A 25,138-nucleotide genomic window follows, 5' to 3' on the forward strand; every position below is an offset into this window, starting at 1 on the left:
CAATAATCCAATCTTTGCCAAATGGACGTGGCCCAGTAACAGCTCACAAATCATCTCCGCCAACTGAACTTGATCCGGGCAACGGTTAAAACACGGTAGACTATTACTGTCGTCCCAAAGAGGCCATTCTGTTCCCATAACGAAGCGTCCCCCGACCCATTAGGCATTTTAAGAAGCTCTCCCTCTGAGAGTTTTCATTTAATTTCGAAGTCATCCATCTCGTATGCTAGCTATTAGCTAGCTACCCAGTACGCGCGCTCTTCTTCCTCGCTGTTTCTGGCGCCCGCGGCAGTTAGCTACACACGTGACACACGCGCAGAGAGCGAGCGAGCGAGCGAGGGAGAGAGCTACTCTCACTGAGTCAGTGGCGACAGACAGGAGCTGAGCCGAGTGAGTTGCCGATTCACTCGGATCTATTGGACTTCGTGCCATGAATGGCTTTGCTCCAGTGACAGGATCATTTAAAACGCTGAGAAACGTGTAACTGAAATACACTATTTCACACCGACCAGGCAGCCAAGCCATGCCTTGCCACGCCCAACTGACGCCCCCGGATTCATGCGATCCGCCGGGAGGACAGGAAGACGTGGTCAGAGGAGCAAATATCACACGCGAAGAATTGCGGAGAACATTTCATATCCGGTACGTATCCGTTTCTTACACACACACAAAAAGGATTGTGGTTGAACATGGTGTAACGTGCATGGATAAGAAGACACACTGGCCGCTAGCTGGCGGGTCTGAGCCTTTAGTCGAGCGGTTAGCGATGTCTCCCGCAGTGCGGGCGATGCGGGTTCGCTTCCCGGCCGCGGCAGTTCCCGGGGTCGCGTTGTCCTCCGAATTCGCTACAATACGTAAATAACGGCTCTAAATGTGACACGGTCCCAGTAGGGAAACCGCCATACCAAAGTTTGAGTTGGTAGTGCACAGCCTTCCTCAGGTTTGACAAAGATCCCATCAGCTTTCTTGTGTCCTGGTGTTTGAGGTCATAATTTGACTCCAGCCTCGATCTCATAACCGCACTTAACTCAACGTTTTGTTGAATACAAGCAATTCAACCGTAAAAACAACCAAACTACGAGGGCTCACCTTTGATTTGATGAAGCAAAACTCGTTTTCCTTCGGTAAGGGATGATAAACGCAGTCTTGGACATGTCCACCAACACAGTAATGGTAGTGTAAACTACTAATAATACACGTTAGCCCATAGCCAACGGGTCTGACCCTTTAGCCGAGCGGTTAGTGACGTTGCCTTGTGGTGCAGTACACCTGGTATCGAATCCCGCACGGGGCAAGAAAGTAACCGGTTACATTGGTGGCAGCGGTGGGACCCGGAAGTGTGCAGATCCTCAGAAGCCTCTCCGGAGCGCGGGAATAACGAAGCGCGAGGGCGCGCTTCCGGGGAGGGTGACAACTGTAAACTACTAATAAGACACGTTAGCCCCTAGCTAACGGGTCTGACCTTTTAGCCGAGCGGTTAGCGAGGTCGCCTTGTGGTGCAGTACACCCCGTATCGAATCCCGCACCAGGCAAGAAAATAACCGGTTACAATGTGCTTCTTGTTAGAAGTGATAGGGGTCATACTCATCCCGTCCCTTTCTTACATACTTGGACTGGTTTTCGTCGAGAAATGATTGGAGGTGTGGTTAAGCAGTGTGGGTGACAGGGGAAGGCTCATTAATATTCATAAAAGAAGCGCCGCGTGAGTGGCCGGTGAGTGGCAGGGGAAGGCTCATTAATATTCATAAAAGAAGCGCTGCCTGATTGGCCGGTGAAACGTTGCTGCGCGCTCTGACGTTTGCGCCCCGAGGAGACGAGCGTAAGGTAAGAAAACGTTAATTCATTAAGTTTTGTTAACGGGTAGTGGTTAGGGGATCAATATGTACAGTATATTGATCTAATGGGCGAAAATCGGTTATAACTTATGCTAGCTAACGTAGCTGACCAGCCAAGCGTTGTCAGGGCAACGAAGAAATCACGTGCTTTGACAGGAGCAACGCGAACGTCAGAGCGGCAACGTGCTCACCGGCCAATCAGACAGCGCTTCTTTTATGAATATTAATGAGCCTTCCCCTGCCACCCTGCATTTCGGAAATTCGCGTGCGGGTCCGTCCCTTGGAGTTAATTAATGGCGGCAGTTTGCGTAAATACGCCTCAGGATACGGCCATGTTGAACACGCTGTCCGGGACACTACAAGCTCACACCTTTCCAGCTCGGCACCGTCAAGCCTAAACTGAAAGTCCGCCGCTCACGGGGGGCGGAGACCCGTATGGCCGAGGCCTTGTCGGAGGGACCTGCTAACTGCTAGCCTGCTACCTGGGTAAGCTAGCCCACCTCCCGGCTAATTCTCTCGTCTTGGAAACCAGTCCTTCTCCCTGTTTCTTCCCTCGTTTCCATCTTGTTTTTTTTTACACACTCCAGGTTAGGACTAGTATTGCGTGTTGAACCCTTAACCCCTAGACCCGACTAGTCCGTAACATCCTGAAGACTTGTATGCCTTCACTGAGTCTTTCGTAACTATGTGTCTACTAGAAGAACCCCGCTACAATGTAGCGGTGTGGTTCTCCACCCGTCTAAATCTCCCTCCTCTTCATCCTGCCAGCTAACCGCCTTCCCCCTGCCCCTAAACCCCCTCCCCCACTCCAACTCCCTCCCCTCAAATGCTCAGAATCATCTGAAATGCCGAGAAAAGTGGTTTTTAGCCATTTTAGAAAATGCATATTTTGCGTAATTATGCATATTTATTATAATTATATTTGAATTTTCTGCTATTTTTCTGGTCCTCTCTGGAACAATACCTACCACCTCCCAAAAAAATGAGGATCATAAGCGCATTTTTGCAAAAATGCATATATTTTGCATAATGCCAAAACATGAGTCCCAGAAATTTTTTTTTATATAGGTGAAAAAAATCAAATATGCTCAGAATCATCTGAAATGCCGAGAAAAGTGGTTTTTAGCCATTTCTAGAAAAATGCATATTTTGCATAATTATGCATAATTTTAATTTTCTGGGATTTTTCCCTTACTCTCTGAGACAATATCTACCACCTCCAAAAAGAATTAGGATCATAAGTGCTTTAGTTTTCGGTCCCGCTATCTACACTAACTAACACACACACACACACACTAACACAACACACACATACACATTACAAAAATATATGAGTGGATGATGTATTGAGTCACATCCCTCCAGCCGATGTTTGGCAACCTCGTGATATCTTGTGATATATCTTATTTGTAATGTTTTGAATTGGATTTGAATAAAGTTTTGTTAAACAAAACTGGGGGAAATTTAAAAAAAAAAGAAAATAAATAGTTAACTGTAGGCCGACACACAGAGGTCAAACGGGTAACCAGTGACTCACCCATAGTGGCAGCTGTAGCAGGCAAGGTGGTGGTGAAGTTGCCCATCTGAGGGGCCCGTGAGGTGTTTTGTGGTAGACTGGGCAAGGTGTCAGTGTCCAGGGATGAATTGACAGGTGTCGGTTGGGTAAAATTGGGAACGGTGGAAGAATTCGAAATGTGTTTCGTGGTCACACTAAACCGACGGGTCCTGTAATCATCTGGGGGCTGTGAAGGTGACGTGGAGGTGGGTGTTTCTGAACTGGATGCGTGAGGGGTGGAGGTAGTTTGTGTGGACGAGGCTGATGAAGTGGATGTCATGGAGGTGTGCGGGGGCGGGGTAGGAATCGCTGTGACGGGTGTAGTCACAGCCTGTGTGTCGGTGGCTGAGGCGGAGGTAGGGGACGTATGTGGAGTAGAAGTGGTTGTGGCAGATGATGGGGCTGAAGACGGGATTGGGCTCGCGGTGGACGAGGAGATCTGGTCGCCATTTGCTGCCAAGCTGGAGTCCGCATGGGGAGTCGTTGCATGAGCTTCGGGATTAGACAAAATGGGGAGAGAAGGAGATGTGTGAGTACATGGCTCCAGGCAAACCACACATGATGACTTTCCATCACCGAGGCCTAAGGCAGACGGCAGTCATTCAGAGGAATGGCACAATGTCAGAAACGGTGACAAGAGGCATTCACGTGTTGACAGACACGCTGAACTAAGCAATCACCGACATAGCCGAGAGACCAGATTTAAGCTGTTAAGCCTCACGTCAGATAAAACATTGCAGCCAACTCGCTCATAAAGCACCACTATTTCCTTTGTCGTGCAGCCACATTGTTTTATGGTGTTAGGTATGAAAGTCTGATGTTTCTCCTGAACTCTGATTTCTTTTTTTAATTGCCCGACTCTTTAAACTAGTCAACCTCTGATGGTTGCACAGTTTACCTTATTTAAATACTTAGTAAATACTATTTTTTCTGTCACAATTCTTTTCAGATCTGTCATACTTATTTTTAATCTAATTGTACTTGCTTCTAGATCTTAATATATTCTATTTGTACAGATGACTTCTTATTTTTACATCATGTTCCATTTTTAGTTTCCTTTTTTAATGAATTCTATTTTTTTTTTTCACGTTTTTATCTACAATGTTGAGGAAGCCTGAAATCCAAGTATTTCATGGCTAATAACGACTGCTTACTCACTGTGTTGTTGCTGTGCTCAAGACAAATAATAGTCAACTTAAAAAACATGCACACATGCATACATTATGTATATATGTAGTAAATGAAACCATTATGATATGTGTCTCACTTGAAATATTAGAATATAATGGTTAACACCAAGTTACCGCCCTTACCTGATTAAACCACTTTACTTCAAGCTGATAATGGCTAGTTGATAATTAGTTTTCCACACACTAATTGGCAAAGGGAATTTTCACATTCAGTTGAGTGTAATCAGCCCTGATGAATGGCCCGTCTTTATAACGGATTGTCGTGGCAGGAAGATGCTGCTAACTGACTCTGTTGCTTGTTATTCACCTACATACCTGGTTACTGACTCAGGTAACCATGGATACCACATCATATAAGAGGTATCCATCCATACATCAATCCATCCATTATCCAAACCGCTTATCCTTACTCAGGGTTGTGGGGATGCTGGAGCCTATCCCAGCAGTCATTGGGCAGCAGGTGGGGGAGACCCCCTGGACAGGCCGCCAGGCCACCACAGGGCCTTACTTAGACGGCAAGAGGTGTGTGTGTATATATATATATATGTATGTATATATGTATGTATATGTATATATGTACACTACCGTTCAAAAGTTTGGGATCACCCAAACAATTTTGTGTTTTCCATGAAAAGTCACACTTATTCACCACCATATGTTGTGAAATGAATAGAAAATAGAGTCAAGACATTGACAAGGTTAGAAATAATGATTTTTATTTGAAATAAGATTTTTTTTTACATCAAACTTTGCTTTCGTTAAAGAATCCTCCATTTGCAGCAATTACAGCATTGCAGACCTTTGGCATTCTAGCTGTTAATTTGTTGAGGTAATCTGGAGAAATTGCGCCCCACGCTTCCAGAAGCAGCTCCCACAAGTTGGATTGGTTGGATGGGCACTTCTTTGAGCAGATTGAGTTTCTGGAGCATCACATTTGTGGGGTCAATTAAACGCTCAAAATGTCCAGAAAAAGAGAACTTTCATCTGAAACTCGACAGTCTATTCTTGTTCTTAGAAATGAAGGCTATTCCATGCGAGAAATTGCTAAGAAATTGAAGATTTCCTACACCGGTGTGTACTACTCCCTTCAGAGGACAGCACAAACAGGCTCTAACAGGTACTATTTAATGAAGATGCCAGTTGGGGACCTGTGAGGCGTCTGTTTCTCAAACTAGAGACTCTAATGTACTTATCTTCTTGCTCAGTTGTGCAACGCGGCCTCCCACTTCTTTTTCTACTGTGGTTAGAGCCTGTTTGTGCTGTCCTCTGAAGGGAGTAGTACACACCGGTGTAGGAAATCTTCAATTTCTTAGCAATTTCTCGCATGGAATAGCCTTCATTTCTAAGAACAAGAATAGACTGTCGAGTTTCAGATGAAAGTTCTCTTTTTCTGGACATTTTGAGCGTTTAATTGACCCCACAAATGTGATGCTCCAGAAACTCAATCTGCTCAAAGAAGTGCCCATCCAACCAATCCAACTTGTGGGAGCTGCTTCTGGAAGCGTGGGGTGCAATTTCTCCAGATTACCTCAACAAATTAACAGCTAGAATGCCAAAGGTCTGCAATGCTGTAATTGCTGCAAATGGAGGATTCTTTGACGAAAGCAAAGTTTGATGTAAAAAAAATCTTATTTCAAATACAAATCATTATTTCTAACCTTGTCAATGTCTTGACTCTATTTTCTATTCATTTCACAACATATGGTGGTGAATAAGTGTGACTTTTCATGGAAAACACAAAATTGTTTGGGTGATCCCAAACTTTTGAACGGTAGTGTATATATATATATATGTGTGTGTGTGTGTATATATATATATATATACCATATCATATAGGAGCCACAGCCATTTAATTCTACTGCAGGACTACTACTTTTTTTTTTTACGTAGTCTAGTAATAAGTTTTAACTTAATAACTTTCCTGTTCTTTGTTGTTTATAGTGGTCACCAGAAATTCGAAACTTACCAGGAACTTTGATGGGTAAAATAAAGAAGACTGAATTATAGCGTATGGGTTCAAGTACTTTTCATTTCCCTTGCACGATTATTCAGGAGCGCTTCCAGGATTTGAGGACATTCGGGGCTTAGCCCGGACTTCTGTAGGGGGGTCTGGGGGGGGGGGTCCTCCCCCGGAAATTTTATTTTTATAAACAAGCTTAATTTTGATGCTTTTTTAAAAATCACCTCTGGCACCTTATTTACATTCAAAGTACATGTCTTAATCATTGAAAAATTGAAATGTGTACCTCAAAAACTGTTGTTTACCCTCCAGATTAATTATGAATTGTGATGTTAAAAATATTAGTAGTTTTTAGTAATTAGTATTAGTATGAGTAGAAGCAGAATGCTTCACAACTGCTATCATTGTTATCGACATGCTACAGTACCAGACTTGGGGGGGGGGGGGGGGAGAGTTAAATGTATTTATGTTAACATTAGTTTATTAGAATATTAAATTTTCTTTCACACACACACACATGGAGTTGTGTTTTTTGTCGGGTTTCACGTAGGCATTTTTCACATTTAAAACTATATTCAGGGCTACACTCAAAACTTCCGGGGCCCCGGCAAAAGGACCCGGCAATGGCGATGTGATTATTCAAGTTTTCCAGAATATATCACTGTGAGTCTTATCTCGGCTTCGCCTCGGTGTCTGTCGGTGTCATCCTGACTTGAACTTGAGCAAAACCAGCATCTGTATGCATCCCTCACAGCGTCGGATATTTCCCCAAACATGTGAAGTAGCCAAAATCCTATTGTAAGCTATGCAGTCATGAAACCAAGTTATTCACTCACCGTTACAGCGGGGTAGCAAAGACATCAGGAGCAAGACGTGCACAGTAAACCCGTCCATGGTGGTTTCTGACTAATGAATGGTGCTGTGCATTATTTTTGTCCACCAGCCCCCACCAGCAGAGAACTCACTGTAAAACAATCGCATTACTGTCTGAAAAACAAACGTGCCCTGTGCTTACAGGTGGATCAGATCATATTACCGAATAGCCGTCAGATTAGCTTTCCCGATGAGTCATTTTAGTGTACCACTGGTTCACAGATGCATGCAATATATAAATATGCAAAGAATGCTGCTGTATCACTTTGTGGCGCCTCCACCACCCATGTTAGAGATGAGACGGATCAACCGCAGTCCCTGTCTATTTATCTGCAGCTCAGCGTGACTAAGACATAGGAGCTGGTTGTTGATCTGAGGAGGGACGTGACACCAGTGACCCCTGTCTCCATCCAGGGGGCCAGTGTGGACACTGTGGAATACTACAAGTCCCTGGGGGTGTATATAGACAAACTGGACTGGGCTAAGAACACTGATGCCCTATACAAGAAGGGACAGAGCCGTCTCTACTTTTTGAGGAGGCTGAGGTCCTTCAGAATCTGCCAGACAGTGCTCAGGATGCGGTATGAGTCTGTGGTGGCCGGCGCGCTCCTGTTTGCTATTGTGTGTCGGGGCAGCAGGTCGAGGGTAGCACATGCAAACAGGCTCAATAGACTGATCCGCAAGGCCGGTGATGTTGTGGGGGTGGAACTGGATTCTCTGGCGGTGGTTTCTGAGAGGAGGACGCCATGGAAATTATGTGCCATCATGGACAATGTCTCCCACCCACTCCATGACGTGCTGGTCAGGCACAGGAGTACTTTTAGTAATAGACTCATTCTGCCGATAAGCGCCACAGGAGGTCATTCCTGCCTGTGGCCATCAAACTTTACCGCTCCTCCCTCAGACTCAGACTGTCAGGCACTCGGAGTTCATGGTCACTGGACCGGCCCTGTCTGGTTTTGTTTGTGCTGCTTGTTGTGTGCTGCAGTAGTGCAGTATAGATAGGGTGTTATATGCACCATGCTTGTTGATATAATTTGTTCTCATTTCTATTTCTTATTCTATCTTTTATTTCTATTTGTTTCTGTTTTCTTTTTATCTTGTGTCTTGTTAGTTTTTTCTTCCTAGAGCTTGACTGTCTGTAATAGAACCCAATTTCCCCTCGGGGATGAATAAAGTATTCTGGGTCTGATTTACCCAGAGGCCTCAAGGGCGGCAAAGTGTGCTCGGAGCATCCGCCTCGTGCAAAACGCAGGCGTTCAAAAACAAATTGCAGCCACCGCTGTATTGTAAATAACTGTTTATTTGGTTCACTTGGTGTTTACTTACATTTCATATCAAGGATATCAAACATAGAAAATAACCGATAACCAGCACGATAGAGATATACCCAGTTCTCTGTTGCTTCTCGTGGCAGTCCTTCATTGTGAGTCAGTCTCTTCGTGACGGTGCTGAGACAACAACACATGATGTGCGATCGCCGAGTCAAACGAGCACAGCAGTAAAAATATAAATTTGGAATAAATAATACGCAAGGCTATGGAAAAAAAATAGTAAACTCTGATATACTTAAGTGTTTTACATTATTTGACAAAGACGGCACAGATCTCTTTACAGAAAGTGAACATTCGGGAGACTTGGACAAACTAGAAACACAACAGTAACATTTGATCGAGGTGTTTTGAGGACACGCCGGGCATCAAAGTGTCCAGATCCTACAAAACCTGGAAAGATGGTAGGTGGTGTACTTAAGTCTTTCCACCATTGAATAATATAGATAGAGTGGTAAGGTATTTTCATTGTGCATATATATATAGATTATATATATCCAGTGAGTCACTGGATTATTTTGCTCCTTATTTGTTGAGCACTTTCCCTACCATTGAGTGTTTCTTTTAACAAAGTTTATATATATAATCCAGTGAGTCAAGTAAATTCTTTGAGACAGTACAAGCCTGTTTCATCCCATAAGCAGTCATCAGCTGTCAATCAATTTGATTAAACCTGTTTAAACCACATGGGCAGCTGATGAGTGTGTGTCGCACGAAACAAGCTTGTACTGACGTATTAAAGTTTTCTTTTTCCTACATCTATCTTAATATTCCACTCATTTGTTGAGTATGTTTATCAACACCATTGATGGTTTCTGGAGGGGAAAAAAATGCTCTCTCTCTCTCTCTCTCATATATATGCCGTAAAACACAGTGATATCCCAGCAAGACAGAGACATTATACACCAGGCGAAGGAATCACCTTTGTACCACAATGGAAACCCATGGCCGAAAAAAGGTAGTAGTAAATTTGGTGTAACCATGGGCAGCTTCGACGGGGCAGAAACTTGTGAACTAGTTGGAATATATTTGTTATCTCAACTACAACACCTGGACATCAATGGCGGGCTCTATGGGGATGACGGGCTAGCAGTTTGTAGCAAAACACCAAGAGAGGGCGAGCAAATTAAGAAAACAATCTGCAAAATATTCTCAAACAATGGGCTAAAAAAATCACTATTGAAGCAAACAAAAATCAAATTGACCTTGTGGACATCTCAGTGGCCCTTAGGAGCGGCACACACAAGCCGTACGTTAAGCCCAACAACACGCTGCAGTATGTCCATAGAGAAAGCAACCGCCCACCCTCCATCTTGAAGAACATCCCAGAAAGCATTAATAGAAGACTCTGGAAATTACCATCTAGCGAGTCCATCTTCAGTGACGCTACACCTCCATACCAAGATGCATTACAAAAGAGCGGCTGCAATTTTAAGCTCAAGTACAACCCACCATTAAACACTGACTGCCAGCAAACCAATCATTCAATCAGAAAATGAAACATCACCTGGTACAACCCACCCTACAGCGATATACCGCGGCCACAAACATGGGTAAGCAGTTTTTTGAACTTTTGGATAAGTGCTTTACCCCAGACCATCAACTGCGGAAGATATTCAATAGGAACACCATCAAAACTAGTTACAGCTGCGTGCCTAACATTCAACAAATAATATCGTCTCACAACACAAGAATCATCAACAAATCAATGACGCCTTCATCACAACCGGACTCCCCCGGATGCAACTGCCGTGTGAACGACTCCTGCCCCCTCGAGGGAAAATGCCAGAGGAAAGAGAGGTATCTGGCAAGCTACTGTGACGAGAGATGACAAGGCCAACATAGAGACACACGTCGGTCTGACAGAGGGAACATTCAACAAGAGGTTTAATGCACACGTGTGTAGCTTCAGAAACAACCGTTTAAAGAATGTAACATCTTTAAGCCGTCATATTTGGTCATTGGCGGACAGAAACATTAATTATTCAACCACCTAGATAATCCTCTCAAAGAACAAAACACATTCAACCAGCAGTAAAATGTGCAAATCTATGTCTAACTGAACAATATTTGATCATCTGCAAACCAGAAATGTCCACAGTGAATAATGGGAATGAATTGGCCAGCAGTTGCAGACATAGATATAAGCACCTAATTTATAATTATAAATAAATCATGACAGTAGACAAATGCCACCCCTCCATTGGACTGTTGGCGATCACGTTTTTTTGAATTTTTGAATGTCGCACCTCTCCCTCCCCACTGGACGATGTGCACGTGATGTGCATGATGAGGCAGTAAATGGTATGTCCTTTCCCAAGTAGTTTTATTGATGGCTGATGATTGCTTATGGCATGAAACAGGCTTGTACTGTCTCATAAAGAATTTACTTGACTCACTGGATTATATACACACACACACACACACACACATTATATATATAATGTACACTACCGTTCAAAAGTTTGGGATCACCCAAACAATTTCGTGTTTTCCATGAAAAGTCACACTTATTCACCACCATATGTTGTGAAATGAATAGAAAATAGAGTCAAGACATTGACAAGGTTAGAAATAATGATTTGTATTTGAAATAAGATTTTTTTTACATCAAACTTTGCTTTCGTCAAAGAATCCTCCATTTGCAGCAATTACAGCATTGCAGACCTTTGGCATTCTAGCTGTTAATTTGTTGAGGTAATCTGGAGAAATTGCACCCCACGCTTCCAGAAGCAGCTCCCACAAGTTGGATTGGTTGGATGGGCACTTCTTTGAGCAGATTGAGTTTCTGGAGCATCACATTTGTGGGGTCAATTAAACGCTCAAAATGGCCAGAAAAAGAGAACTTTCATCTGAAACTCGACAGTCTATTCTTGTTCTTAGAAATGAAGGCTATTCCATGCGAGAAATTGCTAAGAAATTGAAGATTTCCTACACCGGTGTGTACTACTCCCTTCAGAGGACAGCACAAACAGGCTCTAACAGGTACTATTTAATGAAGATGCCAGTTGGGGACCTGTGAGGCGTCTGTTTCTCAAACTAGAGACTCTAATGTACTTATCTTCTTGCTCAGTTGTGCAACGCGGCCTCCCACTTCTTTTTCTACTCTGGTTAGAGCCTGTTTGTGCTGTCCTCTGAAGGGAGTAGTACACACCGGTGTAGGAAATCTTCAATTTCTTAGCACTTTCTCGCATGGAATAGCCTTCATTTCTAAGAACAAGAATAGACTGTCGAGTTTCAGATGAAAGTTCTCCTTTTCTGGCCATTTTGAGCGTTTAATTGACCCCACAAATGTGATGCTCCAGAAACTCAATCTGCTCAAAGAAGTGCCCATCCAACCAATCCAACTTGTGGGAGCTGCTTCTGGAAGCGTGGGGTGCAATTTCTCCAGATTACCTCAACAAATTAACAGCTAGAATGCCAAAGGTCTGCAATGCTGTAATTGCTGCAAATGGAGGATTCTTTGACGAAAGCAAAGTTTGATGTAAAAAAAATCTTATTTCAAATACAAATCATTATTTCTAACCTTGTCAATGTCTTGACTCTATTTTCTATTCATTTCACAACATATGGTGGTGAATAAGTGTGACTTTTCATGGAAAACACAAAATTGTTTGGGTGATCCCAAACTTTTGAACGGTAGTGTATATACACACACATATGTATATATACATATCTATATACACACACATACATAGATGTGTGTGTGTGTATATATATATATATATATATATATATGTATAATGTGTGTGTATGTACATAATGTATGTATACACACACACACACACACACACATATATAGTTAGTTAGCTTAAAAACAGTAGAATATTGCCTTGTCGCCGGTCAATGATGGACCTAAAAATCCCAGGTGACCCTATTCAGGGGTTGGTTCGAAAGAGGCTTGTTCGCCTAAGAGGGGAAAAAAAAGCCAACTTAAGTCTTACAAGTAACAATTTCACTTAGCAGACACTTCCATCCAAAGCGACGTATATCTGAGAGGTAATTAGCTTATATAGCATTAGTAGTCTAAGCCATGGAGTCTTACTGGACACTTGTCCCCTCCGGGGTTTGAACCCCTGATCTGCGGCAAGAAAGCCGGCATTCTTACCTACTGAGGTATCCAGCTGCTATCTATGCATTCACTACACCCAAACTGATCATATACCATTATCAAATTACTTTCATCAACAAGTGAATAGGTCCCACTAAGTGTTTGTTGTGAAATGGTCAGTTGTGACCAAAAAAGAAACCGCCGTCATCCTTACCTCCAGTTGATGTTCAGCGAGTCCTCCGTCACTCTCCAGCTCTCTCCAAACTCAGCAACGCTGTTGGCCTGGCTGCCGTCTGGTTTCATCAGGTCATTCTTCTTTCTGCCATCGAAGTTTCCACACAGGCCGCCCACCTTCCTCTTGTACGTGTGCGGTAGAATGATCTCTGAGGACAAAGCGCCATCTTGATGTCAGTTCATTCATTGCTGAGCGATAACATCTCACTCCTAAGTGGTGTGAAAACACTTCTTTAAGCCACGTTGCTCATGAGCTGAAGGATAGTCACCTGCCCTGCTGCTTCCGTCAAACTCCACTGAGAGGCCAAAGTCCGTCTTCAGGTAGATACGAGAGGATCGCTCTCGTATCTTGAGACCACCAGACGGCGAGACAGAGCCATGGCTTCTCCTGCCATCGACCTTGAGGGAGAAAGAGGGGAGGCGTTAGTAAATTTCATCCTATCGAACAAGACCAAACTCCATCTTGAAGTTTACCAGATCTTAGTAATAATAATCATTACATTTATATAGCACTTTTCTAGACACCCAAAGTGCTTCACATTGATGAGGGTAACTCACTTCAACCACTACCAACGTGTAGCACCCACCTGGGTGATGCACGGCAGCCATGTTGCACCAGAACGCTCACCCCACATCAGCTTGAGGTGGACAGGGAGCAATCATTGAGCCAATTACACGGGGGGATGATTAGGTGGCCAGATGGAGAGCCAGGTTGGGAATTTTGCCGGCACACCGGGGAACCCCCTACTCTTTGGGATAAGTGCCATGGGACCTTTAATGACCACAGTGAGTCAGGACCTCGGTTTAACGTCTCATCCAAAGGACGGCATCTCCTACAGCACAGTGTCCCCGTCACTGCACTGGGGCATTGGGATTTGATATTTGTTGTTTTTATTAGGACCAGGGGGAAGACTGTCCCCTACTGGCCCACCAACACCACTTCCGGCACTAACTAATTTTCCCAAGCGGTCTCCCATCCAAGTAGTAGCCAAGCCCATACCTGCTTAGCTTCCATCATTTGGCAGAGCCAGGGTCCATGTTGGTATGGCTTGCCAGCTGCATCTTGTATGCCTTCCACTTCAATATATGACTATATTTTGAGCAAGGCCATAGGCATTCAGTGCATACCTGGTCGACTTCCACCATAGAAAGTACTATTACGGTGGTTATGACTTTCTGAATAAACCATGACTCATTTACCCACGTTCAGTATTCTCAGATGTGGCTGTAAATATAATCTGCGTCTTCTAATTTGAGCTCCTGTACGTAGCGTAAGCTCAGACATGTCATTTGCATCTCTGCAGATAATTTTAATATGCATATTCTCTAAAACTGTGGCGAATCCCATTGTAGACTCAAATGTTACTGTTGAAAAATGTTCAGATTTTTTCAAAGCTTATTTGAAAAACTGAGTCAATTCAGAAGTTTCCCAGTCAAATATAAAAGCAATTTGCAGCAGTTGATTTCAAAATTGAAAACAACCTTCCTTCTAAAGAATGTGCAAAGCAGGAGCACTAACATCCTTCTCTTGGTACCCAATATGTGTATGTTTTTTTTAATTTTTTTTATTTTGATATATTTTTTTCCCCATCTTTTTCTCCCCAGTTGTGTCCGGCCAACTCCTCCGAGCCATCCCGGTCGCTGCTCCACCCCCTCTGCTGATCCGGGGAGGGCTGCAGACTACCACACGCCTCCCCCGATACATGCGGAGTCGCCAGCCGCTTCTTTTCACCTGACAGTGAGGAGTTTCGCCAGGGGGACGTAGCGCGTGGGAGGATCACGCTATTCCCCCCAGTTCCCCCTCCCCCCTGAACAGGCGCTCCGACTGACCAGAGGAGGCGCTAGTGCAGCGACCAGGACACATACCCACATCCGGCTTCCCACCTGCAGACACGGCCAGTTGTCTGTAGGGACGCCCGACCAAGCCAGAGGCAACACGGGGATTTGAACCGGCGATCCCCATGTTGGTATGCAATGGAATAGACCTGGACGCCAATGTGTATGTTTTCTAAGCAGAAGACACTTCTCTAGCTCATATTGTTGTTTAGAGGCACATTACATTATGTTTCCAGTAATATCACATCTGGGCTGTTGCCAGTTTTGTTCTGTAAAATGGCAGTAGGATGAAGTGTTGTGTGGACTGAATATGTGTCCTGATAAATATCTGTGCATATATTTGTTCTGCTGAAGGAGAAGAGAAGCCAGGAAGCAACATCAGATGTATGATTAATGTATGGTAGGCTACGCTTCTTTATGAGAAACCAGTTTCCCTGTCTCTCTTTTGATGACCGTTGCATTACACACACACACACACACACACACACACACACACACACACACACAATGTGCCATCAGGGAAATAAGCATGACACAACATAATTTAGCACACTGTGTATCACCTGCATCTCTACTCAGCCACCTCGGAGGGAAAATATTAAGAAAAACTGATTATTTCCCACACTGCCGTGGCAAATGTTTTAGTGCAGGCGGAAACACAATGACATTATTCTGTGAGCAAAATGTTGAGCATGCTGGGAGAGAGCTGCAATTCAGGCTGACATAAAGGCGATGCATGGGCGAAAATACACTTACGACCAGTTTCCTGTTCTTCCTGAACTCCACAGTATGATTGTACACCCTGATCTTGAGCTGCCTCAGTCGGTGGCGGTCTTTGCGTTCATTGCTGTCTTCATCGTCATCTTCATCATCATCCCTGTCTCTGTGGCTGTCATGCTCTTCGCTGCTGTTCTCATCATGGCTGTCATCCCCACGTCGATTATCTGGGGTGTGCGCGTTGATGCCTTCTATGTAAACCTCTGGAAGGTTATTTGGCAGGCCGGTGGTCTGGACCAGTACGTATGAGTGCTCGCCTTCGAACTTGTGCTTCATGTCGTCAAAGGTCCTGTACTCAGGCTCTCCTCTGATGGTGCACTGACTGAAACCTGTGGAGCAACAGGAGCGAGAACTTTTGAAATATAGTAAGATACACCCGTTGAAATGTATCTGCAAAGCACATCGTTCTGATTTATTTTCAGCGATATGTTAGCCTTTACCCATGGAGCTGCAGTGATAATGGCCCATTTCATCTTGAAGGCAGGCGGTACCTCCATCACATTCATCTTTGTCATCACAATCAATCTTGCCCATACCGTCATCTTCTTCACATTTGCATTTCTGACTGCAGTGGTTTGTGTACCACACTTCATTAAACTGAAAAGGAGAGACATCATGGTGGACTGACCTTTATGTTGTTTAGATGAGGTTTAGTTTACTATGATGACCTTTCTGCTAATGGCCGTTTTTATTTTTTACTTTTAAGCACCATCACACCATTTGCTGGCATTGATAAGACTATCAGACCTACATTAATTTACCAAACATGCTAGCACATTTAGCTGTGCTTTTAAAACCTGTCACTCACGGTATGCTTGTTGCCGTTCCTGTCCACACAGCCACACTGCTGTATAGGCACACAAACCCTCATCTTCAGTACAAATCCATCATCGCAAACGCATCCCTGCGTGCAAGGTTCATTTCCTGTGCAGTCAGAGGGACCGTGAAGGTGTTCGCAAGTTGGCTGGCAGGCAGGCACGCAAGCGGTGTAATGACTGTTCTCTGGACAGGAGGGCGCTTAAGAGAGAGAGAGAGTAAAAGCACATAAAGACTCGTGGACGGAACATTTAATGTTTGTACCATCTGTTAAAGTACAGTCTATGAAGCTACGAGCCATGACAAAGTTATCTAAAATGTCTTAAGTCTTTTTCTTTTTTGGATTTCCCCCCTTTTAATCCCCCAATTGTACTTTGCCAATAACTCCACTCTTCCGAGCCGTCCCGGTTGCTGCTCCACCCCCTCTGCCGATCCGGGGAGGGCTGCAGACTACCACATGCATCCTCCGATACATGTGGAGTTGCCAGCCACTTCTTTTCACCTGACAGTGAGGAGTTTCACCAGGGGGACGTAACGTGTGGGAGGATCACGCTATTCACCCCCAGTCCCCCCTGAATAGGCGCCTCGACCGACCAGAGGAGGTGCTAGTGCAGCGGCCAGGACACATACCCACATCTGGCTTCCCACCCGCAGACATAGCCAATTGTGTCTGTAGGGATGCCCGACCAAGCGGGAGGTAACACGGGGATTCAAACCGGCAATCCCCGTGTTGGTAGGCAATGGAGTAGACCACTATGCTACCTGGTCGCAAAAGTATCTTAGTCTTGAGTTGAGATCATCATTCACGTTGGTTAACAGCTGTTATATCGGCACTAAGTATACCCCTCAGAATCCTTCCACTCCATATTTAATATTTTGTGGTAGAAAAATATAAAACTAACTTGATATAGGTGTAGTTGGGGGTTGCGGCCCTGCTGTAGATGGGGTTCCTGGTCTTTTTGTGCTTGGAAATCCAGGTTTTTCAGTTGCTGGTGGCTGTTTTCTTTCTGTTGTTGGAATGTCTGGTTGTTCTGTTGTTGGCTGAGGTCTAACTGTGCTTTGGGTTCCAGGTCTAGCCATTGTTGGTGGTTGTGTTTTTAATGTAGTTAAGCTTTCTGGTGAGGTGGTGGTTGCCAGTTGTGGTTTAGTTGTGGTTGTAGGTTCAGGTCTTACTGTGGGTAGTGATGTAGATTTTATTGTTGTTGTAGATGGAGTTCTTATTGTGGCAGGTTGTTGGGGTTTAGCAGTGGTTTCTGGTTGTGGTTTAGCTGTAGTGTGGGGTTCATGACTAGCTATAGTTGTTGGATGTGGGCTAGTTGTAGTTGATGGCTGTGGTCTAGCTATAGTTGTTGATTGTGGTCTAGTTGTAGTTGCTGGTTGTGGTCTCACAGTAGTTGGCAGTTGTGGTCTAGCTGTAGTTGTGGGTTGTGGTCTAGTTGTAGTTGCTGGCTGTGGTCTCACTGTAGTTGGTGATTTTGGTCTAGCTGTAGTTGTGGGTTGTGGTCTAGCTGTAGCTGTCGATTGTGGTCTCACAGTCGTTGGCGGTTGTGGTCTACCTGTAGTTGTAGGTTGTGGTCTAGCTGTAGTTGTGGGTTGTGGTCTAGCTGTAGTTGTTGATTGTGGTCTAGTTGGTGTTGCTGGTTGTGGTGTCTCAGTAGTTGGCGGCTGTGGTCTAGCTGTAGTTGTGGGGTGTGGTCTAGTTGAAATTTCCGCTTGTGGTCTCGCTGTAGTTGGTGATTGTGATCTAGCTGTAGTTGTGGGCTGTGGTCTAACTGTAGTTGATTGTAGTCTAGTTGTAGTTGCCAGCTGTGGTCCCACTGTTATTGGTGATTGTGGTATAGCTGTAGATGTGGGTTGTGGTCTAGCTGTAGTTGCCGGTTGTGGTCTCACTGTAGTTGGTGATTGTGATCTAGCTGTAGTTGATGGTTGTGGTCTAGCTATAGTTGTTGATTGTGGTTTAGCAATAGTTGTTGATTGTGGTCTAGTTGTAGTTGCCAGTTGTGGTTTAGCTGTAATTGATGGTTGATGTCTCACAGTAGTTGGCAGTTGTGGTCTAGTTGTAGTTGTTGGTTGTGGTTTAGCTGTAGTTGTTTGTTGTGAGCTTATTGTGGTTGGGTTTTCAGTTCGATAGGTGGTTTGTGGGAGTGGTATAGTGCGGGATGCAGGTTGAGGTGTTTCTGTGGTTGAAACTCCAGGGACTTCTGTTAGTGGTGGTTGTGATCTTCCTGTTGTTGGATTTTTCAGTGTTTCTGTAGATGCTGGTCGAGGTCTAACCGTGGTTGAGTTTTCAGGTGTACTAGTGATTGGTAGATGTGTTTTGGCTGTGTGTGGAAGTTGAGGTTTAGCTGTGGTTGGAGGTGGAGGTTTGGTTGTGGCTGGTGTTGCCTGATTTACTGTAGTTTGAGGTTCAGATCTTGCTGTACTTGGGATTTCATGCGTAGCTGATGGTGTTGGATAAGCTGTTGTTTGTTGTTCATGACTGGTTGTAATCAGCGGTTCATGACTTGCTGTGTTAGTTGGTTGTGGCTTTTCTGTTGTTGGAAGTAGTGGTCTAGCTGTATTTGGAAATTGTGGTCTAGCAGTAGTTGAAGGATGTCGTTGTACTGGTCTAGCAGTAGTTGAAGGATGTGGTTGTACTGGTCTAGCAGTAGTTGAAGGATGTGGTTGTACTGGTCTAGCAGTGGTTGGATGATTAAGTCTTATGGTGGTTCGTGAGCCAGGGGTTTCTGTTGCTGGATTTTGAGGACTAACTGTGGTTGGCAGTTGCGGTTGAACTGAGGTTGAGATCTCATGTCCGGTGGTTGTGGGTGTTTGTGGCTTAGCATTGGTTGGAGGTTCAGGTTGTGTGGTGGTTAATGAGCCAGGTTTTTGTGTTGCTAAAGATTGTGGTCTAGCAGTGGTTGGAGGTTCAGTTCTTGCTGCGTTTGGAGATTGTGGCATCTCTGTTGTTGGAGGCTGTGGTCGAACTGAGGTTGGTAGTTCGGATCTTGCTGTGGTGGGAGGTTGTGGTCTTTTCGTCGTTGTTGTTTGAGGTCTAACTGTGGTTGTTTCAGGTCTAGTGGGTGCTGATGGGTATGTTCTGTCTGTCATTGTAGGTGGTTGTGTTCTGGCTGTTGTTGCTTTCTGTGGGTCATGTGTGGCTGAGGGTTGTGGTCTATCTGTGGTTGAGTTTTCTGGTGTAGCAGTGGTTTGTGGATGTGGTCTATTTGAAATTGGTGGTCGTGGTCCAGCTGTAGTTGTGGCTTCAGATCTGATGGTTGTTGATGGATATGTTCTTGTGCTTGAAGGGCCAACAGGTTTTGTAGTTACTGGGACATCAGGTTTTGCTGTTGTTGGAGATCCAGCTGTAGTTTGTGTTTTTGTTGTGACTTGTGGGGCTGTAGTAGTTTTTGTATCATATTCACTTGCAGGTATCCTTGTTGTGGTCGTTGTTGCTGTAAATCCACTTATAGGTGATGGTTGCGTTGTTGTTGTAGTTGAAGTTTGTGTAATGGTAGAGTTGTTCACCGGAAGAAGCTCTGGATTTTCAGTTGTAGGTGGACCATTGGTTGGGGGAGCAGAGGTTGTTGGTTTAATCAGATCTATAAGGAAAAATTACAGTCACCACAGTGACATCAACGTCTGAGTTTTTGTGAGATTTAAACCAATGAAGAGAAGATTATACGCCTACCTGCACAGCGCCCACGATGAAGAGACACATCATCTATGGCCACATCAGACTGATCATTGGAACCTCTGCGTCCTTCAAAAATAATCTGAAATTTGATTGCCGCAAATAAAAAAGGGTTGTTGCGTTAGCTGGATGCTGTTAAACCAGAAATGGTACCAAAACTTTGGGCTGCAAAAATAAGAGCTAGGCTTTGCCAAGTCCTGAAAATACTGGTAGCAAATTACCATAAATAAGCTATCCTAGGTGGTAAGTTCGAGTCAAGAAAGGGCTAGTTATAGGTTGTTCACCTGAAAAGGTCCAGTTGTTGTGAGGTCCACCTGGGCCAAGTGCCACATATTTCCTTGGTCATTTCTGCTCCTCCAAACAGCATTAACGAGACTGTCCTGAAGTAAGTAGACATGTAGGCCCATTGTATCGGCTGAGCCGTACATGTGGTACCAGAACTGCAGACACTGAGGACCAGAATCGGAACACTCAGCGCTGAGGAGACGAGCTGTGTCTCCATGTGTTGCGCTGTTTGCCTCGATGTAAAGGTAGTGACCATCTAGGTAATCAAAATGTGTGACGGTTAATTTGATTGGAACAACAGATATATTAAACGCTAAACTGAGTTAAGACAAGAACTTTTCATTCTTTCTAATGGGTCCCATGCAGAGTTCTAGGTTGGTAGATCAGGCATGAGTTCCAGTTTAGAGTGAAGACTGGTTGCAACGTTCTCATTTTATTTCACGAGACAGAAATTAATGAGGCTAAAGGGTGACGGTTCCAGTGCCTTTTAAAGGTTGGTTATATCACTATAAACCCAAATGACTTGGTTAACTTCATGTCATGAGCCCAGTAACAGCAATGCATCTGCTCACATGTACAAAGGCTGCAAAGGGTGAAGGCCCAAATAAATTGTTGAGACTATAACTGAAAAACTGAACCAAAAGCTGGAAATGAGGAACAGTAAATCTGCCTTAGTTTGGCTACCGTTCTATGATCACACATGCAGAAAGAGTATCAGTGAGCAACAAGATCGGGTCACTGGTAACTTCAATTTGTTTTGTTTTACTGTCGCACATAATGTTGCAAGTCCCCCCCCCCCTTTTTTTTTCTCACCAATTGCATCCGGCCAATCACCGCACTCTTCCACGCCATCCCGGTCGCTGCGTTCCCCCTGAATAGGCGCCTCGACCAACCAGAGGAGGTAATAGTGCAGCGACCAGGACACATACCCACATCCGGCTTCCCACCCGCAGACACTGCCAATTGTGTCTGTAGGGATGCCCGACCAAGCCAGAGGTAACGCAGGGATTTGACCCGGCGATCCCTGTGTTGGAAGGCAACGGAATACACCGCCAGCTGCCCGGATGCCCTTTTTTCCTAGTCTTTTAAAGTCTTTTTTGAATCGGCGGGTAGCTTCTAAACTATCAAAGGTCATGCACTATGAGTTTCCCCGTCACCACTCTATTCCATGAACGTCACAAATTTAAAATCCTCAACGTTATTTGCCAACATTTAAATACTTACTTCCATTTGTGTGGTCCGAAGAAGGCCCTGTCAATTCGGTGGGAGTGGAGCCATTATTCCTCGTCCAGTCAAAAACATCAGTAAGCAGTTGGTTCCATGCACAGAGGTCTTGGTCGAAATCACAGTTCATTTTGCAGACTGGAAAGAAACATACATATTGTTATATTGAGAAACACTAGAAATTAAAAAAATAAAAAATAAAAAAATCATCAAACCCCATCAAAGTCCATATTTGGGTGTTTAGAGACACACTAAGTTCCACTCAGTTTCATTATCAGCCAGGGTTTAGATGTTGCAGATGTAAACGGAAATACCTGTGCTGAATTATCTGAATTATCACTATACCTGGATTTGGGTCTGTCGAGGACAGGGACCTGTCATCGGGGGTATAAGGAGGAGTAACTTTGCCCTCGACAATGGAGTCTGTTGTTGCTTCCACCAGAGGAGGAGCAGCGGTATTATCCAAAGGAAGCTGGGTTGTAAAAGCGGCCTCGGCAGTAACAGTAACCACAGGTGGTTGTGGAATAGCGGTGGTTATCACTGGGGGACGTGGAGGGGCCGTCATGTTTGACTCAGGATTAGGAGGACTGGGCATCACACCGCCACTCCGATCTGTGAGAGCAACAATGTTATACTGTACATGTCCCAAATACACGTGTAAACATGCAAATCCATTATTGCTGAGAGAGGAAATGCAAATAGCAGAGTCAACGTGCCGCACTGCATTAAAATAAGCCTGGACCCTTTTTGACCTATTAAAACTATCTGTTCATACAAGTCAACTTATTCAGTAATCGTTCACTTCCACTTGCTATCATAATGCACATGCAGCATTCAGAGACACTTTCAAAATCGTAGGCTTTTGGTAATCAAGCAGCAGATTAAATGATGGAGAACTGACTGTCCTCCTGTTTTTCTCACCTGGGTGTGAGGGGATGACTCCTCCAGCCGTAGGAGGAAGTGAAGGGTCACTCATCTGTCCGGGGAAATGAGCTAGAGGAAGTAAGCTTGGTTTAGTTTTTCTGATGTCAACTTTACTGGTATGGTATAGTTCACACTGGGAGATGGTGGGTAAGGCCGTGAATAATGAAAACCAAATCAAACTAAAATAATATTTGAAATAGTCCTTAATAAGATTTTATAATTTAACACAGATCTTTTTGAGAGTGAACATCATTACCTGAGCACGAGCCAAAATGCATTGAAATGTCATCTATGGCCACGTCTGACAGTGTGTTAGAGCCTCTGATTCCCTCTGCTATGATCTGCAATGAGATTATGGGGACATTGACCACCACTGTGCAGGATGACATCATTCTTCTATGCAACCTAAAGTGACAACAATGCAGTATCTACTTTTAGTTTACTTACACAATTACAGAGAGCGATGTCAGACTTACTTGAAATGGCCTTCTGGCTTTAATATCAACAAAAGCCAGGTGCCATTGTTGTCCCTGGTCATTAGCGTCCCACCAGAGTTTGGTGACTTTGTTGTCTTGGAGCTTGTAGATATTGAGGGCCATGGCCTTGGCTGAGCCGTACATGTGATACCAGAAGCTCAGGCAGAGAGGGCCGCTGTAATGGCACTTTGGGCTAAGCATACGAGCCGAGTCGCCGTAGGTCACGCTGTCACCCTCGATGTACATGTAGAAGCTCGCTAGACAAGACAGTGATGCATAGCCATATAATTATCTTTCACAGAGGACAAAAAATTTGACAAAACTCAAGCAGCTAAATGATGCCCTCAGTTTTATGTGTATGTTTTTCTGATAGCAGTGATTTCCCAATGTTGCAGCACACAGATCTTTAAAAAATGTGGTACACCTTAGGAAAGCCCATTACCTCCGGTCGTGTGATCTTGATTGGGTCCCGTTCTGTTGGAAGGGGTGGGACCTGACTGTCTCCTCCAGTCGAAAGTGTCCTGGATGAGCTGCTGCCACCCGCACAGATCGTTGTCAAAGTTGCAGCTCAAGGGACAAGCTATGAAGGAGCAAAGCCATACAGAGATGAAGCTCTCAGCCCACTACTTTCAAGAGCTGTGCAAGTTGGACTGTGATGTGGATAACCGCAAATAGAAATTGCACAAATTGACCGTTGATGAGCCGAGAGTTGATTTCTTAAGATACTTTCAAGACAAGCCACCTCTTGTTGCATTGCTTACATGATAAAACGTGTCTTGATAGTAAAATATTGCTCTACGGATATCTTGCGAACTAGAATTTTCAAAACCGAAAACATTTTTACGATGACCTTAATAGGTTATATTTAAAGAGAAGCAGGCCCCTCCCCCAAAAAAACAAACCAAAAACTAAATGTTTTTGTGTTGGATGGATTCAATGGATTTTTTTTTTAATGATTACGGATCATTTAGATGTTTGTTGCAGATTCGTCATTCTGAAAGCTCTTACAGCTTTGATCGGGGCATTGGAAGGGTAGGAGGGGTTAAAGTCTTTGGAGGAATTGGAGTTGTTGGGGGGTCAGCTGCAATAGAGAAAGGAGGAAATGGTAAGCAAGATCACAAAGATGGGAAGATATTATTGGGAGATAGTGAAATAAAGCAAACAAAAAATAAATAAAATGAAGCAACATAAGATAATGAACAGTGAATAAAAGCACAGATTAGGTGAGCTGCCTGCACTCCATGTTCATTATCAGTCAATAATGTTTTCATTAACCTCAATAGGTCAATCAGGTCCATTGCTATAGGATGGAGCCTGCTGCGGGCGTCTGGGTAGCATAGCAGTCTATTCCATTGCCTACCAACACGGGGATCGCCTGTTCGAATCCCCGTGTTACCTCCGGCTTGGTCGGGCGTTCCTACAGACACAATTGGCCGTGTCTGCTGGTGGTAAGCCGGACATGGGTATGTGTCCTGGTCGCTGCACTAGCGCCTCCTCCGGTCGGTCAGGGCGTCTGATCAGGGAGGAGGGGGAACTGGGAGGAATAGCGTGATCCTCCCACGTGCTACGTCCCCCTGGTGAAACTCCTCACTGTCAGGTGAAAAGAAGCGGCTGGCGACTCCACATGTATCGGAGGAGGCATGTGGTAGTTTGCAGTGGAGGTGGAGCAGCGACCGGGACGGCTCGGAAGAGTGGGGTAATTGGCCGGATATAATTGGGCAGAAAAAGCGGGGGGAGGGGAGGATTGAGCCTGCAGAACCCCATGTACAGTAAATGTCTTGATGTACGCTCATGTAAGAAAATGAAAGAAGGTTGAATCAGTTCATCTGTATATACGTTTACTGAGGGAGAAATGTTTCACGACTCATCTCAGTGACCTCTCCAGTCTAAACTGACTGCAGGTATCCCCACCCTTCACCCTTACAAACAATACAGCTGCCTAACGACCAAAACCAACGACTAGCTTCACATGCAACTATAGGTGTAACCATTAACTAGAGTTTCAATGGCCACGTGTTCTGTTCACAGAGGATTTGTGAATGTTGGCAATCACAGCATATAAGCGTATTGTTTATAAGGGGCGGGGATACCTGCAGTA

General features: G+C 44.4%; 1 protein-coding gene across 1 annotated transcript in view; it reads right to left on the bottom strand.

The window, feature by feature from the left end:
• Nucleotides 1–3,566: 3,566 nt before the first annotated feature.
• The window catches only part of LOC130124453 (zonadhesin-like), a 38,376-nt gene continuing 16,804 nt past the window's right edge, over nt 3,567–25,138 (bottom strand). Inside the window, exons 12-27 of the mRNA XM_056293907.1 lie at nt 23,483–23,620; nt 23,041–23,297; nt 22,821–22,905; nt 21,986–22,252; nt 21,641–21,778; nt 20,416–20,672; nt 20,129–20,213; nt 19,966–20,039; nt 17,992–18,134; nt 17,361–17,530; nt 16,451–16,659; nt 16,083–16,239; nt 15,622–15,971; nt 13,299–13,428; nt 13,010–13,178; nt 3,567–3,882 (exon numbers count right to left, since the gene is read on the bottom strand). Of these exons, the coding sequence (XP_056149882.1) occupies nt 3,567–3,882; nt 13,010–13,178; nt 13,299–13,428; nt 15,622–15,971; nt 16,083–16,239; nt 16,451–16,659; nt 17,361–17,530; nt 17,992–18,134; nt 19,966–20,039; nt 20,129–20,213; nt 20,416–20,672; nt 21,641–21,778; nt 21,986–22,252; nt 22,821–22,905; nt 23,041–23,297; nt 23,483–23,620 (2,945 nt within the window). The remainder of the gene's footprint in view (nt 3,883–13,009; nt 13,179–13,298; nt 13,429–15,621; nt 15,972–16,082; nt 16,240–16,450; nt 16,660–17,360; nt 17,531–17,991; nt 18,135–19,965; nt 20,040–20,128; nt 20,214–20,415; nt 20,673–21,640; nt 21,779–21,985; nt 22,253–22,820; nt 22,906–23,040; nt 23,298–23,482; nt 23,621–25,138) is intronic.

This window comes from Lampris incognitus, chromosome 14 (genome assembly GCF_029633865.1).
Source record: "Lampris incognitus isolate fLamInc1 chromosome 14, fLamInc1.hap2, whole genome shotgun sequence".
Taxonomy (NCBI): domain Eukaryota; kingdom Metazoa; phylum Chordata; class Actinopteri; order Lampriformes; family Lampridae; genus Lampris; species Lampris incognitus.